Source organism: Etheostoma cragini, chromosome 8 (assembly GCF_013103735.1).
Source record: "Etheostoma cragini isolate CJK2018 chromosome 8, CSU_Ecrag_1.0, whole genome shotgun sequence".
Lineage (NCBI taxonomy): Eukaryota > Metazoa > Chordata > Actinopteri > Perciformes > Percidae > Etheostoma > Etheostoma cragini.
In genome coordinates this window covers 9271972-9290252 of record NC_048414.1, presented here as the reverse complement: position 1 = coordinate 9290252, position 18281 = coordinate 9271972, and the positions used below count along the sequence as shown (strand labels likewise).

The 18281-nt window shown below is 39.4% G+C and overlaps 2 protein-coding genes across 4 annotated transcripts; one reads left to right on the top strand and one right to left on the bottom strand.

Annotated features, from left to right (window-relative positions):
• Nucleotides 1-692: 692 nt before the first annotated feature.
• On the top strand, nucleotides 693-7800 carry wash1 (WAS protein family homolog 1). The gene is made up of 11 exons (XM_034878859.1): nucleotides 693-857; nucleotides 2058-2198; nucleotides 3602-3713; nucleotides 3837-3983; nucleotides 5615-5751; nucleotides 5846-5981; nucleotides 6070-6265; nucleotides 6356-6517; nucleotides 6696-6854; nucleotides 7376-7447; nucleotides 7544-7800. The coding sequence occupies exons 1-11, from the start codon at nucleotides 850-852 to the stop codon at nucleotides 7684-7686; spliced, it is 1413 nt and encodes a 470-aa protein (XP_034734750.1). The 5' UTR covers nucleotides 693-849; the 3' UTR covers nucleotides 7687-7800.
• A 167-nt stretch (nucleotides 7801-7967) lies between these two features.
• ddx11 (DEAD/H (Asp-Glu-Ala-Asp/His) box helicase 11) lies at nucleotides 7968-18156 on the bottom strand. Of its 3 annotated transcripts, none has more exons than XM_034878857.1 (28): nucleotides 18046-18156; nucleotides 17405-17555; nucleotides 17109-17324; nucleotides 16913-16999; nucleotides 16646-16782; nucleotides 16151-16208; nucleotides 15334-15441; nucleotides 14979-15066; nucleotides 13967-14169; nucleotides 13728-13802; nucleotides 13036-13113; nucleotides 12902-12948; nucleotides 12724-12803; nucleotides 12589-12630; nucleotides 12442-12509; nucleotides 12320-12358; nucleotides 12083-12218; nucleotides 11381-11512; nucleotides 11176-11288; nucleotides 11021-11093; nucleotides 10197-10300; nucleotides 9953-10102; nucleotides 9760-9828; nucleotides 9548-9648; nucleotides 9219-9303; nucleotides 9026-9101; nucleotides 8744-8898; nucleotides 7968-8652 (listed from the first exon to the last, which is right to left on the bottom strand). In XM_034878857.1, exons 2-28 carry the CDS (start codon nucleotides 17531-17533, stop codon nucleotides 8620-8622), a joined length of 2682 nt encoding a protein of 893 aa, XP_034734748.1. In that variant the 5' UTR covers nucleotides 17534-17555; nucleotides 18046-18156; the 3' UTR covers nucleotides 7968-8619. The 3 variants fall into 3 exon arrangements, with proteins under 3 accessions (XP_034734748.1, XP_034734747.1, XP_034734749.1); XM_034878856.1 differs by having other exon boundaries at nucleotides 17405-17548; XM_034878858.1 differs by lacking the exon at nucleotides 18046-18156 and adding an exon at nucleotides 17779-18010.
• Nucleotides 18157-18281: the final 125 nt, after the last annotated feature.

Sequence of the window (18281 nt, the reverse complement as noted above, 5' to 3'; positions counted from 1 at the left end):
GGGGCGCTGGAGGACGGATGCGTCAATATGCACATCAATGTGAAAACTACAGAGCAAGCATAGGCTACACCCTATAGGCGGTACAAGGAGATTCAACATCTGAGCCACTCCACTCTCTTGTGCCTGGTAAACTCTATATAAAATCTGCAGATGCATATTAAACAAGTCAGACAATAGTGTGTTTTTCATTTTCTGGGTATAACCAACTTATTTTATAGTAGTGTAGGCTATTATGGGCCACCGGAACAGCCTAAGTGCAGATGTCTGTGTTGATATAGCAAGTGTAGTTATAAAGCCCAGATAGGCTAATAATAAAAATCGTAATATAACAATAATAACAAACATTTCTATAGCCTAGGATGCAGTTCAGTGTTTGTATTAAATGGATTAAAATAGGACATTTATTATCTGTAATGACATTATGTATACATACATAGGCTATATATAATCTTCCTCTGCTTCCTCAGCAGTTACCAAGTTGACTTCTGCAGTTCAATGACGATTAAGCAGCTGACTGTAGAAAATACTACACTGATTAAAGTTGCATTTAAATGACCCATACGAAGTAACATATAATTATAATAGTAACAATAATATTTGTTAAATCATGCAGTTTTGTTTTGTTTTGTTCTTAAAAATAAAAATATTCTATACCTTTGAAGTTAAAGTTAGCCTAAACCTCAGTTCATCCAGACCTTTCTGAGAGAACATGAAGGCAACACTAACTTCGGCATGGTCACGTGCTACGTGCGTGTCACAGGGATGCGGAAGTACAGAACCGTTGTTTTGCTAATCAGAAGATAGCCGAGCTAATTCTTCTCGCTAACCGTTACCAAGTCAACAACACCCATGGTCAGGTAAGACTAACATTTTAATAAGTTTAACTTCATAATTTCAGTATAACCTATTTTTAAATGTGTAGTGTTCGGTGTAAGGCTCACGGCGATTCTATCTTTAGCATGAGCACAGCCGCTTTCTTCTGACTCTCAAGTTAACATCACACTACACAAATTATTTATTTAGAATATCTTTGTTGTAGCTAAACAGCTTTAGTGTGGGTCTATTAGCTTTTAGGTGTTGATATGACCGTATAACCTTACAGCTACAGGGTCAACTTAGCCAATTTACACATTGAAACCAAAACCTACATACCAGCCTTGTCATGTGAGAGTCAGATGAGGTTGAGGATTGTTACAAGGGCGATTCCTTTTTGCTAAATCCTTTTCTGTAACAAGCAGGTGATTTAATTTATTAATCTAAGTTATAACTTAGCTACCTAACAGTGTAAGTCAGGGAAGGGAAGTCATCTGCAATTTCAAGAAGCACTGAGAATAGAATAATTTTTTAATGATAAACGCTATTGACATTTGGAAAACTAAAACCAACAATAAACATGTAATACGTTTTATTAAAGGAGGAAAATTACTCTTAGAGAGAAATCATTTGGGGAAAACATTTTTAATCATACTGATTGGCGGAGGACATGGCCATATCAATCAAGTATCCACAATAAGTTAAGTGAAGTACACATCAACATTTTACACGGTGTATATCCTACAAATGTATATTTCCCCAAATATTAGATGTCAAAAACAAATTATACATCATTTTTGCAACGATGAGTTTTACCAAACTGTTTAACTGGAAGGTGCAGGCCTACTCTTTTCTAGAAGAAGATATTCTTTTTCTTTTATATACTGTTCACTTTTGTATTATTGAATTGTATTAATCCCCAGTTTACTTTTTCTATTAACACAATTTTAATTAGATTTTTTAAGGTCAAATTCTTGTTTCTCTGTATCATTATAGTGAATATGTGTCTGAAATGTTTAAAATTGAATTAAAAAAGAGGTCCAGGGAGCGTTGTTTAATAAAGAGCTAAGGCTTTAGTTCACAATACTGGCTCTAAGTACCATTATGACATTATTAAATGGTGTTGGATCCAACAACAAGCATCACTTTGGAACTTTGAAAATGAACAGACATTCTCTTCCAGTTTTGCTATCATCAGCCTTGTTTTGGATTATAAACGTTTTTTCTGTGTTGTTGTCTTTTAGGATGACCCAGAAGCACTGCCTGGAGGGCCAGGTGTACTCCGTGCCTCTCATCCAGCCAGACTTGAGGAGAGAGGAGGCTGTCCATCAGATAGCAGATGCATTACTCTACCTGGAGACAATTTCTACAGATATTTTCAGAAGGCAAGGCAAGCCCAGAAACAAACACACACACACACACACACACACACACACACACACACACACACACACACACACACACAATTGATCTGTTATTTTCCCGGTTAAATCATACTTTTACTGTTTACATCTTAACAAATATTAAATTAGTAGTTTTGCTTGCATTTCTGGGATCTAGTGCACTTCTTAAAGATAAACTATTTCTTATTCATTTTGACATTTTACTAAATAACTGCCCAACAAAAATAAATTATTTAATATAGGGTTGGGCGGTATTACGGTATACGGGGTCTTAACATTTGCAACAGTATTGTTTCAACACCGTCATTAAAAAAAATGCAATGCACTTATACAAGGATTAAATATTAGCTATGGTAAGGCACCGACTGACCTGGTCTCAAAGAAGAATACATCTTCTTCAAATTAGTCATGGTAATACCGTATACTGTGGTAAAATAGGGAAGAAGTTTGACGGTATCAAAATTTGGATACTGCCCAACTCTAATTGAAAGATGAATTAAATACTGTAAATAATGAACAGGGTACGTCTGTTGGAACAATAATTTTCCCATCCATACATTTTCTTAGGACATAAAGTAAAAAATGCCAGAAGGTAGTGTGAGTGTTGACACAATTTACAAGGTCATTTATTTAACACAATTTTTAACCACAAAACAGCAATCAAAACAGTTGTTGATAACACAGCATTGATGGAAATAAAAATAATGTTGATATATTTTATGGTCGGCACAGTCAAATCCATTTAGTAAGTAATTAAGTAAAGCTTATTTGTGTAGCACCTTTCACAGATAAAAATCACAGGGTGCTTCACAATAAAATCCGATACAATACAACAAAGTAAAATACAAGAACATTTAAATACAAAATAGAAAACACAATAACCATAAAAAACCCTCGCTAAACTAAAAACCTACTTGAACAACAATTCATTTGCTTTTTAAAAGATTTGACAGAATTCACACAACGAAGAGAGAAAGGCAAGTGATTCCACAGCCTGGGGGGCACTGCTTGGAATGATCGATCCCCTCTAGTTTAAAAAAAGAAGAAGAAAGAAGCCACATTTGATCTTTCCGGCGCTCTGAAAATAGAGAAACTGTCTCCTGTAACTACGTAAAATGAGGGACATTTATTAACAGACTTGTTTTGCCAATACAACCTTTTGAAAGATGATGTTAGGAATTAGATTATTGGTATGAAATAATTAATAGAGTGCAGGAACCCGCCCCCCTGCAGAGTGCATCTGAAGGAAATGTGGAATAGGGTGTCTCACGTTATACACTCCTCTGTATTGAAGTGTGTAATACAGTCTCAGACATGTTTTCGTCTGTGTGTGGATGTGTGGACGTCCATTTTCACGTTGGTGTGTATGTGTGCGTTGCTTCCAGGGTGTCTGACAGTGTCGAGAAGAACCGCCGCCAGCTGCAGAGCGTCACTGACCGGATTAGACTAGCCCAGGCCCGTGTCGACAAGATCAAAGGCAGTAAGAAGGCCACCAAGGTAACGCAGCACCTCCACTTTGGCAGGCAGCTTTATATTGTTGAACCCGTGATACACAATAGAGTCACAATAAGGTGACAAAATCACTCTGTCAGTTATATCAGCTCTTTTCTGTGTCATTAGGTTTTCTCCAGTGCTAAGTACCCGGCCCCAGATCGACTTCGGGATTACTCATCTATCTTTATTGAGGCTACAGACCCCTCCTCACAAACTCGCCCCCGACGCAGGATACAGAATAAACTTCGACCCTTTGATGAAAATGCCTTGCAGGTGAGATAAATACATTAAAATGCTGATTATACAATGATTTAATGCAACAGCAGGACATTGGACTTTTTAAAAGAGCCATGGTTTCACAAAATGTTGTAAAACTAATGTTTTGAAGCCCACAGGTAATAGTTCTGTAACTAATATAAAAGAGAAGAAAGTGAGTGCTAGCCAGATAGAGGGCCACTTTACACAGCTGACACTGATAAAACTGCAGGTTCAAAACAGGGATAAATAGAATCATTATCAATTTTCTCTCTTACTGCTGATTATTATGACACAGCGCTCACCCCGTCCTACGAAGAAAGGAGGACTTGGAGATTAAGTCTCAACCCCTTCATTAACCGTAGGACCCCATCATTATGTCTTCTGTCCCATGACCAGGACAGAGTCCACCTTGCTCCTCCAGAATCACTGTCACTGTGGCATGCACAGTGATGTGGGTGTGAAGCATTGGCTGAGCATGATGGAGGTAATCTACATGACTCCTTGCAGGGGCAGGGTCAAAAGCTCAGATATCCAGAAGGAGAATGGTCCTTCATTTTGGAAAGGGGTAATTGGAGAACCTGATGTCTCCTGGATGCCTCCCAGAGTTAATATATTTTCTGTCTGATATGGAACCATATCAGGATCTTTCAGGGAGGCAGGGAAGGACATCTGGGCTGTTTTAGATTAGAGGAGAAAGATTGATGGCTCTTTTAAAAAAAACCTTTTTCAACCAAATGTTACCCTAAACTGCACAGAATTCACACACATGCTTTGAGAGACAGGTTTTGGTCCCAGCATAATAATTATCAACGGGCCAGGTGCTTCAGATCTGATATCTGAATATTAAAAACAAACAATCATATGAATGTAAATAACTACCTACCTGCCTTAAAAACAAAACCGGTAAAACCTGGTCCTCATCGGACCTCCAGGTTGACAAAAACTAAAACTGGTATTTCAACTAATTTTTTGGCCTGGTTTGGATAAATATTTTTTACTGGAAAATATGACACAAGCCTGTTATAAAGTATGCTCCATATGTTTATGTTCCTATCTGCATGCCAAATGTTCTACTTTATTGTTGTTATTCCAACTAATCATTTTCTTACATGAACAGCTGTTTTCTCATGATTAGCAGCATCCATATTAAAAGTCATTCATCATTCCACTAGCACTGATAAGCTTTCATCCGTGTCAGTCTCCCTTTTCACACCTACGATTTAAATAACCAACTGACATCTACTAAATGAAAGTGTGTGTGTGTGTGGGGGGGGAATCAGCAGGCTCCTGATTATTTATAGTGAACACCACAGTTTTTGCCATTACCATTTTAGAAACATTCACAAAAACCGGTGTGCAAATGTGTTGTTTTTTTAGTGTGTATAGCTGTGTGTATTTGTCAGAAAGGGAAAACGGGGAGAAATGAAAGCACTGCTGGCAGTTTTCTCTGGTGTAGAAATATATTATTTTAATCCCACAGAAGCAATGTCCACAGCCATGTAATTTGGTATTATAGTGTGTTCGTGCCCGTGCATCTGCGTGCAGAAGTGCTTTGGTGGCATTTGTGAATTGCGTTAACATTTTAAGATTTAGTTGACATTTTACCGATCTGCCTCTCACTCCATGTCTGTATGTCTTTCTTTCAGGAGAGGTTAATGTATTTCCCAGTGTGTGTGAGCAAGAAGAAGAAATCTGAGGATGAGACAGAGGAGGGGCTGGGCAGTCTGCCACGCAACATCTCATCTGTCAGCTCCCTGTTGCTCTTTAACACTACAGAGAACCTGTGAGTCCACACACAAATAGACACGGATGATAGCTAGGATTAGAATTCGGATTGCAATCTTTCTTAATATTTTTGTATTTGTGTTCTTTCAAAGTTATAAGAAGTACGTGTTCCTTGATCCTCTGGCGGGAGCAGTGACAAAAACACACACAACACTAGAGACCGAAAAAGAAGAGAAGCCATTTGACGCACCGTTGTCCATCACGAAGAGAGAGCACCTAGACAGACAGGTACCTCAAACACCGTTTTCTTACAAAAACACATTGTTAATTTGACTCTTTATATGATTGGTTGTCTCTGATCTTTTCTCTCTAACAGACGGCAGAGTCTTATTTCTATGTGCCAGACCTGGGCCAGGTGCCTGAGATAGATGTGCCATCTTTCCTGCCTGACCTGCCAGGCATCGCAGATGACCTGTCCTACAGTGCAGACCTCGGGCCCGGCTTCGCCCCGTCAGGACCCACACACAACATCCCTGATCTGCCGTCCTTCTCTGAGGAGAGCAATGCACATGGTACACACCCTCACACACACACACACACACACACACATACATTATGGTGTGTTGGAAGCTGTTTGTAAACTTTTCATCTGTCTTTTTCAGGATTTCCACTCCAACCTAACATTCCGCCTCCTCCCCCACCTCCCCCTCCCCCTGAGCCTGCCCTCCCTCCTGCCATTCCTGCAGGAGCTCCCCCTCCTCCCCCTCCTCCACCCCCTCCTCCTGTTGACAGCCCCACAGAAGTCTCTCAAGTCCCAAGTTCAGGTTTGTGGCATATGTGCAATTCAAATCTTACTGCCGTACTGTCACACTACAGACTGGATATGATCAAGCTTGACAGTGTATTAAAGTGGTGAAAACCTGCTCCTACCTTGAAGATTGACATTGATGGGCTTAAACCCAAATTACCCCTGCCACCCCTGACTGTCTCCTGTGTCTGCAGGCCCTTCGTCTGGTACTTCCAACAAGGCGGTTGAGCCGTCAGACGGCCGTGCCAGTCTCCTGGAGTCCATCCGCAACGCCGGAGGCATTGGCAAAGCAAAGTTACGCAACGTTAAAAAACGCAAGATGGAGAAGAAGAAACAGAAGGAGCAAGAGCAAGGTGCCAGATTGTTTGAGTGGAGATGTGGTTCTGCTCGTGATAAACTGTAACACAATGCAGTCTTACCAATGATGAGAAAGTCATGCAGTCAGAGCTCACCGTCACCAGTCCTTAGTTAGCATTCACCCATAGGTTTATAGAATGCATCACATGTTAGGGTTTGAGTATGTATCTCATATGGTTATCATCACAGTCCATGGCTTTGTTACCTTTGCTTTATAATCGCCATCCTCATTAAAAGGTTGACTTGGTTAATTATATTTTAAATTGTGTGACCTTATTGTCACTCGGCATAGCTTTGCCTTCATTTCCGGTTGGCGGGCCAGGTCGCAACCTAACATTTCATATTTGGAGAGCAGCTTGCCCTGACTAACTAGATGACAAGTCTTGTTGTAATTGTGTGCTCCATTTTGAAGTGCAGCACTGGGGAACAAGTAAAACAGTTTCACTGCTCCCATTACTAATTAAAAAAAAACACTGATTGTATGATTATTTAGTAACTGTCCGCCTTTGTCTCACAGCAGTGGGAGCGGCATCTAGTGGTGGAGACTTTATGGCTGATCTTTTCAATAAACTTGCCATGCGAAGGAAAGGTGAGGAAAACCTTTTATGTCAAATGAGATTGTAATACTGAAACAGGTGGTTGCAACTGCATATAGAAAATGATGTGTCCTGTCCCCTTGTTGTAGGCATATCTGGGAAGGGTCCAGCAGGGGGCGAGTCAGGTGATGCTCCCGCTGGTACCAGCGGTGCATTTGCCAGAATATCAGATGTCATCCCACCACTTCCTGTGCCACATGCAACAACAGACGATGATGACTGGGAAGCATAACATAATGGACAATGAAAACAAAGCATTGATAATGAAAGCATTCAATAGTTTTGTGTACAAAGGACTTACATTTTTCTCCAATCGCTTCACAATATTATAACAAGTGGTAAGTTCTCTTGCAGTGTAAAATGGCCAATAATTGGCTTCATAATAAGTGCATTGGTTTTGGCACTAGCTAACATCATTAATACTCCACTAATAAAACAATTTATTGATAATCTTATTCATTGTAAAACATTTTCATAATATTATTAGAACACTTTGAATTTCATTTCACTAACTAGAAAAATAAAAATAAAAGTAATTTTTAAATGATATCCCATTGAATGCTTTATATATTTAATATCTTTTTCAAGGGTAAATCAGTCACATGAATTCCTAAGATGGTGCTTTGTCTGATATCTGTGTAGTATCTGCTTCAGTATTTCATCTCAACATACTGAATTTAAACATCTGTAACAGGTTCCAGACTGAATTTGAAGACATTGAAGGACTGATACATCTGAGTCAATCTGATAAATGCCCCTAGCGGGCTTTGTCTGCAGTGTGCCATCAAATACGTATACATTATTCTCTTATTCATCTTCACTTCTCTAAACCAGAGATATTCAAGCCAAAACAGAACACAAGAAATAGGCAAGATAAGAAAGTTGAAATGTAAAACGACATACAGAAAGAAAAAAAAAAGTCGCCCTGGTTGAACTCCAGCCAGGAGCAGTCAAAGGTTTGATGGCTTCAAAATGTAAACACAAAGCAGCATATAAAGGGCTGTGGCATTCTTGTGATAAGGAACGGATTACAGAGGCATTCTAATAATTTTCAGTAATTTGAACACATTACACTTTCACAGTGGCCGCTGTTGCACTGAGTCTCCCTCAAGTTCTTCCTAACCGCTGTCGTTGGAAATGTCCATTGAGCCCAGTGCAAGTGACACTACACCTGCTTCTGCTTCTTCTCCAGGAAGAACTAGGAAAGAAGAATATACAGACAACAGATGAATAGGATTTAGTCATGATACCATGGTTTGAGCATGGGTACATGAATACTTGCTTCTCACCTTCCGTAAGGCAGCAAAAGCAGGACCAAAAGTGGTGTGTGTGCTGGTGCGATCTTTGATCCACACGGGGAGTTTAGAGAGCGTAGCAGGTCGAGAGTAACGTCTGTCACACATTACAATGGAGGAATAGTCACCACGGTGACGGATAGCTCTTCCTTTGGGCAAATTAAGTCAAATATATGTATTAAAAACAATTATATTATCTTACCGGTTATGAAATCAATAATTGTTTACGTTTTGTTTTTTTTATCATATCTGTAGTCAAGAGCATTGCATCATTACCTATGGATTGATTGACAGCCTTCATGCAGAGGTTTTCTATTAGTGCTTGGCCGGGGCTCCTCCCTCCACTGTGAATCTAACAAACGAATGTAAAAAAGAGACGATGAGCTTCGTCTCAGCACTCCTGTGACCTTATTTGTCTTGCCAGGTTTGTGGATTCAGTGAAACCTATGTGGAAAGTTAGGAGTCTCACCAGGTGTTTGTCCAGATAAGACATCTTTTCCTGCAGCTCTGGCGATTTGATGTTGGGATATGGCATTCCCACCATCACCACACACCTGCCACCATATGCACACAGAAAAGAGAATTGAGTACCATATCTTTACTGTCAGGCAGAAACCTTGTGTCTACACATTCCGTCTTTATTTCTTGTTAAACATAAATCAATGCTAGTGGTCACCCTATGGTCTGTGGGTTTTACAAATATTTAAACTGCCTGACTTTGTCTGATTTAAATAGCTCCATGATGTGTTTTCAAATAAGCCTTTAAAAGCTGTCAATGTGCTCACAAATTACACACACCTGCCCAGGTCATCAGAGAAATTGATGCCCTCGCTCATCTTTCCTCCGACCACAGAGAACAGCAACGCGCCTGAGAGCCCGCCGGCATCCACAGCACACCTCTAACAAAAAGGAAGAGACATGCACATAGTAACACATGTGAGTATCATTCGGAGAGGGCACGGATTATTAATGTTGGTGATGAGGGCTGATGTTTGACCAGTAAATCTCACCTGGATACAGCGGGAGAACTCGCTCAGCACCTGCTCCACCTGGTTGGCTTTCTTTGGCTCCTGGAAGATCTGAGAAAGTAATTGCGATAGCTTATAGACAGTTGGGAAAATTAACTTTAAGAATCATTCCCTTGAAATGTGCCACCCTTGAGTTAAGGTGGGGTAAAGACAGCTTTTTAGTGTGGTGATGTACCTTCTTTTTGTTAGCCAGTCGAGTCAGCGCACCGCTGGCCTCCCAGTGCGAAACAATCCGCCTCAGGTACTCATACGAAGGCAAGAAGCACACAACCCCGCCTGGGACCACGTTACAAATGTTGGAGAGAATGCGCCCTGTCTCGTCCATCTGTCAACAAGCACACAATAGCAGGAGTGCTTGTAGCTACGTTCAAGGATATTACAGCAAGTACCTAACAAAACAGCATGTGTGAGTCTGTTACCATGCGTGGAGAGTCTCTGTTTTGAAAAGTAAAATCTAGCTCCTGACCGGATGGACCGCTGCACAAGACGAGGGGAAGAATGTTCTCGGGAGGAATAACATGACCTACAGACAAAGTTACCGGGGAAAAAGTTATATTGATTTAAATAAAACAACTCAAACCATAAATAATTTTACATGATCAAATAAAAACTATTTTATATAAAATATAGTTCTGACAGCACATTATGCAGTATTAAACACAACTAAGACTTTCTAATCTATGCATATACATAGTGAACATTGGATCATCATGGACCAATCTTCTGAGTTGTGTTCATATTTCATAGATCTTGTAAATCTGAGAACATGTTAATTGTCCAAGTCTTTCTTTCATTTTCTGTGCCTGTGTTGTTCAGGTGGCTTTTGACACAACAATCTTCATAGCTCAATAAGCAAAAATACAGCCTGTGCAATGACAGGCAGCAAATGTAATGTTTAACGGATCCTTAGTACCGGATTTAATGCTTGTATACAGTGGATGGATAATTAATTAATGGTTTAGTTCACAAGATAGCATCATTTTTATCAGTTCTGAAATAATCTGTCACCTCAATCACTTGAAACAGGTGCCAGTTTATTGTAATTATTCTTATATATCTAGTCAATCTGCATGCATAACCCAACAGAAAATTAAGCAAAAATAAGTTATTTGATTTTTTTGTCAAGACATACAGTATATTATTAATTTAAAAAAATTCCCACACACAGAAATATTGATAAACACATCAAGAGAGAGTGCATTATAAAAGCAGAAAAAGAGAAACTCCATAAAGCAACACTCACCACAGGAAAACTCAGTGATGCGCTCCTCTCCCACTCCGGCAGAAAACAGTAGCTCTTGTTTGAAGTCTGAAACCTACATATCACATCTTTCAGAATGATACAACTCTTCCACAACAAAGCCTTAGTTTATTTTTAGTGGATTTAATATAACTTACAGGCTGCATGGTTCCTCCTGCAATGATGACTGCTCTGCACTGCTTCAGCACCTGAGCAAAGTGCACCGCTGGATTCAAAAGCAGGAACTTGACACTGCTCTCCGACAAAGTACCTGGACATTAAAAAAGAAGTGGTATTTTATAATCACTTTAATTTCAATACTGGTTTTTATTTGGAGTTGTGTTTTTTTCTTTTAAACTGTACCTTGTCTGTGCACCACCACTCTGCCGTCAGTGTTGCTGTTGGTGAGAGCCATGAAGAAACCTTCCACCTGCATCATGGGAGATGCAGACAGCACTTTCTCTGTCTCTGACCCCTGCTGGTCTACTGAAGAAGCTGCACACATGGGAGCATTACGGAATAGATAAATCACGGTAGAAAACCAGAGGGATGCTACATTATTCAGAGTGTGTTGATTGCAAAATGCCAAAGTGTAAGAAATGACTGGATGTGAGGGGCATGGGTATGGTTTTAAAAGAAAATAATATCTGCACATGCAACTTAGATTTAGCTTAACCATAAACCCTCTGAACATGCTAATCTTCCAGTTTGATAACAGCATACTGTACATGATATCTATTCTCTTGCCTGTGCACTTTACAAACAAGGACATGTGGAAGATGTTTATAGTAGTAGTTATATTGTAGGTACTGTCTGCAAAAGTAATTAGTCTGTGTAAAGTAGTAAAATGTCTATTCAGTGGGAAGAGAATTTCCAAACATCCAACATTGTAGTTCCATGATAACCAAATTCTTCTGAAATTAAGTTTATTTGTCTTTTTTCTGAACAGGATCCCGTTTCTTTCAATACATTGTTGTTGTTGTTGTCATGTTGCTACCATAATGTCACATGTCTGCAATGCTGATTTTAATTTGTGGGAGGGAGTAATTAAATTGGCCCTCTGACCTGAAGTGCTCTGGTTGCTCTGTAGTGTTTGAAGGTAGCGATTTAAGCCCTCAGTGCGTCGGTTTTCCTTGTTGGAGCAGCTCGGAGTGTGCACACTCACACCTGATCCTGCGTACTTCTCCACGAAGCCACCAAGCTGCCGTGTGAATTTACGTGTAAGATTTATTCGATTTTACAGTGGATCACTCAATATTCATACGGTGCATAAATCAATACATATATATATTAAACGCTTACTTTTCTGCTGATCAGGCTCTTCTCAAAGTATCTTTTTAACTAACATGAAATGACATTGAAAACAAATCAGAGTTTGCAGAATGAATATGGTGTTTAGAAGCAATTTTAACATTTAACACTACCTTAAACAAGTTGATATTGTCGATCTGAGCATTGAAGAGGAAGTTGTTGATGGAGAGCATTTCAGTTCCTAAAGATAGGGAAACAATTATTATTCTCAGATGTGTATTAGTGTGTGTTTATGTGTGTGTATTACTGTATTTACTAACCTGTTTGTGTAGTCTGGCTCTGTGGATTCTGCCCCACCTTTCCTGCAAGGACAACATTTACATCATAATTGGACTTGTCCAGCAATTTCCCTTCCTACCCATCATGCAGACTGGCAATAATAATCAAAAACTCACCTCCCAGCACCCGGACAAGCCCCTCAATCACAAACAGAATCTGTTTGATGTACATCAGGTTTTTTGCCTTCAGTCTGCTCCTGATGTTATGAAAACATAAACAACAAGAGTGAGGAGGGTGGAGGACAATACTGAATTTCTGATTGAGTGCATTGTGTGACCTTGTGTTTATACTCACTTATAGCGTTCAGCATACTGGGTGAGCTGCGAGTGGACACGGCAAAGCTGTAGAAGATTCACAATTCAGTATACTGAAGGGAACATGCATAGTTTAAATCCCATTTTGTACATGTTGTGTATGAATTTCTTTACCTGAGCTCCGTTGAGCTCTGCACTGTGTATACAAGACAGTGTGTCACTAAGATTGTGAGCTTCATCTATGATCACCACCTGTAAAAAATTTTTTAAATAAAATAATACATACTGTATATACTCCAAAAACATTTCTGCTATCAGTAATATGACAACTCAATTCCCCTTCAAGTTGCTGAAACTGATCACACAATCATCATTTACATCATTTACACCAACAATGGCTAACCTGCATGGAGCTGATGAAAACAAAGAAAACTTTGACTTGTAAATGCATTCAACTCGGGTGTGACATTCCGAGCTACGCCTCCGGGAAATATTATTGATGCATGCCAAAGGTTAAAGAGGTTAAACTACTCATGAAACATAGTTTTTTTTAGTAATAGGGTTGTAGAAGCCACATATTGTATGTTGTTTATGGTCTCATTTATTATATTTATTGATTAATATATTGTGCACTTATAATGCAGGTGGTAGGTGTTTTCATTACAAAAGTGATAACATATTTGTTTGCTTCATCTATTCACCTGTTTTTTTTTTGGGCTTCAGTGCTCAAGTTTAACTGCAGTGGTATTTGTATTTCACGCATTTCAAATATAAAATATTATTATTCTTTTTGATTTCCATGATAATACTGACAATTACTGAACAGAAAAACCAAAGATAGAATAAAACGTTACATCTAATCCTACCTGCCCCTTCAGCTGGATCCCTGCTGCCTTCCTTGTAGCTTCATGAAGCAACATCTGATAGGGCAACACCACCAACTATGCAGACACAATAAACATCGGCCTTACAGATGACTCTCAAACTTAAAATTGGCTTCTAAAAAGGTAATGACTAACTAAACATACTTTAAAGACATTAAGGAAAAATGTTCTTCCATGAAACACAGGAATGGATGAACTGAGTACAAAGAGGGCAGTGTTACCTGTGCAGGGGGAACAGCGAGCCGTGTGGCGTAGTAAGGACATGAATGCTTCTCTCTACCCAGCTTCAGCATCTGTTCTATATCGTGGACTGTCCCCAGAATGTCATCCCTCATCTGCTGCAGTGCTGAAGCTTTATAATAGGGACACACACTCTTTGCTTGGCCTCGCTTACGTTTTGCACCCTCTTCATGTTGTGGCTTTTCTACAAAATGGCAGAAAAGGTAGCGTTGAAAGCAAAACTGTTCTTAATTATTTTTATGTTTTTAGACAGCTATCTTATACAGTTATCTTATAGAAATGTGATTCGTTATTCTATAATGGCATTTGTGTTTAATTCTGGTTTGTGGCATGTTTTGTGATGTCTGTCCTAGGGCTCTGACACACCAACACAATCATCAGCCGTCAGACATTATGGCGAGGTCGGTGACTCGAGTCGGTTTGGTGTGTTCCTTGCAATCGGCGTCCATTGTGGTCATTTTGACTTTTTGAATCGGCCAGTGGGCAGTCGGACTAAATGGCCATTCTGATTGGTGGATTGCTAGCGCTTGACTAGCGAATCCGGAGCTGACAAAGGCAGTATCTTCCTCTTACTAGCAGTTGTGTTTCTTCCGTTCAGCAAGTAATGATAACAACAATTCTTCTTGACTACTATCAACACTCTCGGATGAAAACATGGACTGACAACAGCGTGCTTTGTGTTTACTAGGTCTAGAGAGATTTTCCTTCATTTCCGGTTTTAATTTTTTTGGGTGACAATACAGATTGTATTGGTCGGTCGTCAGGTTGGTGTGTAAGAGCCTTAATGTTATTTGCCTGCAACACATTTTATTGCTGCCTATCTTTGATCACGACACTCCTGAAATTAGGTTTTTAATTGATGAAGCTTTCCTAATTAAAATAAAAAGGTTAAATGAAATTTTGAAAATTGCAAATCTCTTACAAGCTTGAAGTTATCTGTGAAATCTTCTGTAAGATCAGTAGTTCTGGAGCTAGAGTGTGAGGGGCTCTCACCATGTTTGTTTTTCTGCATCTCAATGCAGCGGTCGTTAATGTGCTGGATGCTGCCCAACCGACGCACCTCCTCGTTGATACAAAGATTCTGAAAAGTACAGTTTTATGTTATACTGTCAGATGCCATGTTTAATAATTATGATTTTACTGATTGAATACAAGTAACAATTCCTGTTTAACGCCAAGTCTTGTGTAGGGTGGATCTAAATTTAGTTGTAATGTATTGTTTTTGTACACCCTTCAAATTAGCATTTTAATTAAAATCTTGAGCCATGTAATTGTGTGTGCGAGAGTGTGTGTGTGTGTGTGTGTGTGTGTGTGTGTGTGTGTGTGTGTGCGTGCGTGCGTCACATACCTGCCGTGAGCCAAGGGTGACCAGACTGATGTCCTTGCTGAAGGGACTCTTTTGAACCTCATGGACAAACTGGGCTAGCTGGGAGTGAGTGCGACTGCAGTAGTAAATCTGAGAACATAGTATATGTATAAAGCCTCACTTCAGGGTAATGTGTGACACTCATTATTATTATATTGTATTTATTTATTTTCTTTCTGGACATTTTCAGCATTTAATTTGATAGGACGACAGAAGACACAAAAGAGGAGAGAGAGGGGGGAATGACATGCAGCATAGGGCTGCAGGTCGGAGTTGAACCCTGGCCCGCTGCGTCGATGAGCGAGTATATATATATATATATATATATATATATATATATATATATATATATATATATATATAAATAAAAGACCCTCTATGGGTACAGTTACAATGTGAAATGTCTCTCTTAGTTAGGGCTGGGTAGAATTAAAAAATATTTGATAACGGTTCCAAAAAAATACTTTGTTTGTTACAAAATGTATAAAACAAAAGAAAGAAATACCATTACACATTACAGCACAAATCTTTGTATTATTCTCCAAAAACATACTATGCAAGCCTCTGTGTGTAATGTAGAGTTGTCCCTGTTTGTCTCTACGACATGTAATGTTAGACAGCCAATCACAAACATCATTAGATCTTGGTAGAAGCATGCTGTGTGCTTATTGGCCCACTGACGCTGATGAGACTTACTCCTTAAGTATTGAAATTGTGTATTGAATGACGAGGCATTTATCAGAGGCAATTGCCTTAAAAAGTAAGGAATTTGGTACCCAGCCCAACTCTTAGTACACACCTTGGTAATATGTTCTTCAACCAGGTCGTCGTCTGAGTCATCTTCAGCACCACAAAATCTGAGCATGAGAGCAAATGTACCCTTCTGTCATTGTCTGCCACTGTGATGCAGGGCTTGGCAATATATCAATACATGAGGCTAGATCACATCTGACATTTTGGATATTGGAACATTGCAATATGACAAAGCGTTGTCTTTTTCTGGTTTTAAAGATAACATTACAGTAAAGTGATGTTATTTTTAAACGTTACCAGACTGTTCTAGCTGTTATATTATTTGCCTTTACCGACATAGTCATTATATCCACGTTATTGATGATAATTAGCAAATATCTCATTGTTTAAATATTTCTGAAAGTACCAATAGTCAAACCGTAATATTGATAGCAATGTATTTGGTCAAAGATGTTGGGATATTTGATATTCTCCATATTGCCCAGCTCTACTGTGATGTATCTTTTGATACGATTGGTAACCAATCAATGGCTGCCCTCACCTGCTCCTGGTCTTTGACTCGTCATCGCTCTCATATTCTGGGATGATAAGCTCCTCATCCTCTTGATCTCCTTGTGTCTCCGTTTGTTCCTCTTTACTGAGCTGGAGTAATTTGTATGCCTCATCATCTTCACAGCTCTACAGGAGACACACACAAATACTTTTCATGTTGTTTCAGTTGTAGACTTGACTTACAGTGATTGTACATCTTTTTCATACATTTCTGATACCTGGGCTCTTGAAAGTGCCACTGTGTAAGATCACTTACTTTTCTTTTCATTGCATACTTTAGTTGAACGTTGTTCCTGATCATTTCTAATCGTTCTTCCCTCTTCTTTCTTTTTGATTCCTCGTCCTGACACAAAAAAAAACATCCAATATTATTCAAAGGCAGAGCAAGTGTGAAGCCAAAATTCCTAGAGATCCACACCAAGGTCACATCTGAAAAACACTGACATCCTTACCTTTAACTTTGACACCAAATCCCGTTCTGGCTTTTTTTGAACAAAATCAGTGATCCAGTCAGGCTCTGCTGAGGAGCTGCTGTTAGAGGACTGAGCAGTAGATGTGGAAATAATTGCTTCTCCATCATGCAGCAGAGCAGCTGCCTCCTGTTTCCTCTTCTCTTCATAGTCTGTGAGCCAGCTCAGCGCTCCACAAATCAGACTCAGAGACTTACCCTGGATTGAAGCACATACACAAAATTAGCAATAAAATCTAATAGCTTCTGCTGTACTTTCTCTTAAGCATACATACACACCGTTCCAGTAGGACTTTCAAAAATCCCAACTTTGCCCTGGTCAAGTGCACTGTACAAGGCTTTCATAAACTGCTCCTGGATGTTATAGGGTTGGTAGGGAAATGGAAATTGGACTCTGCCATTCTCCATGCTCGTGAACCTCTCCTGGAAGCTGACACAAGGGTTAACTCAAAAAAACATTTCAGTTTAGACATGTTCATCGTGAGCATCTGTTGAACAGCCCACACAGTGTTTAGACTGGACTGTATTAACTTTAGCTACAAGCCCTAACTCCTGATAGTGATGTTGTGTCTAACACTAAGAACGCAGACAGGAGACAAATTCTGCTTTCTGATTGGATTCTGCTTTCGTGCAGAATGATCAATCCATCTTACCCAAAAGTACTGACGAATTTCCGATGCTGGTCAATTTACCACGAGTAACTAATCATTTCACTTAAGAGCTTTCCAGTTCGTCCACTACATGTTCTGTCAAGTAGCTAGCATTAAAGGTTGTCAATGCATGTCTTTAAAACGAAAACTGTATCGCTAACGTTAGCTGTCTCGAATGAATAGCTATAGCTAGCTAACTATAACCTATCACCTTATTAGTTGCTGTCTTCAAATCTTTAAAGACACGATCGCTATATGACAACTTCTTACCTCCAGATCTCCTTATAAAGGGAGATTTACGTTTAACTCTTGGCTATTCAACAACCGCGCCAACAGACAACAGTGGGGACCGAATCTGACCAATAGCGAGCAAGATAACACAAGAGTGCATGTTTTAAGTCAATGGTGTGGTTGCGTTGACGGGTCTATGTGCAAACAATGCATGGTTCTGCCTTTAATTGGATTATTATGTTTTTTTCATAATATTTGAACAAAGTACACTATTT

Excerpts from the sequence above, each read along its gene's own strand:
- wash1 (XM_034878859.1), top strand. Across the intron at positions 5,752-5,845 it reads TTTAACACTACAGAGAACCT|TTATAAGAAGTACGTGTTCC; the intron begins GTGAGTCCACAC and ends GTTCTTTCAAAG. Across the intron at positions 6,266-6,355 it reads TGAGGAGAGCAATGCACATG|GATTTCCACTCCAACCTAAC; the intron begins GTACACACCCTC and ends TGTCTTTTTCAG.
- ddx11 (XM_034878857.1), bottom strand. The coding sequence starts at position 17,533 with ATGGAGAATGGCAGAGTCCAATTTCCATTTCCCTACCAACCCTATAAC. Across the intron at positions 9,649-9,759 it reads AGTTCTCCCGCTGTATCCAG|AGGTGTGCTGTGGATGCCGG; the intron begins GTGAGATTTACT and ends CCTTTTTGTTAG. Across the intron at positions 9,102-9,218 it reads CTTATCTGGACAAACACCTG|ATTCACAGTGGAGGGAGGAG; the intron begins GTGAGACTCCTA and ends TTCGTTTGTTAG.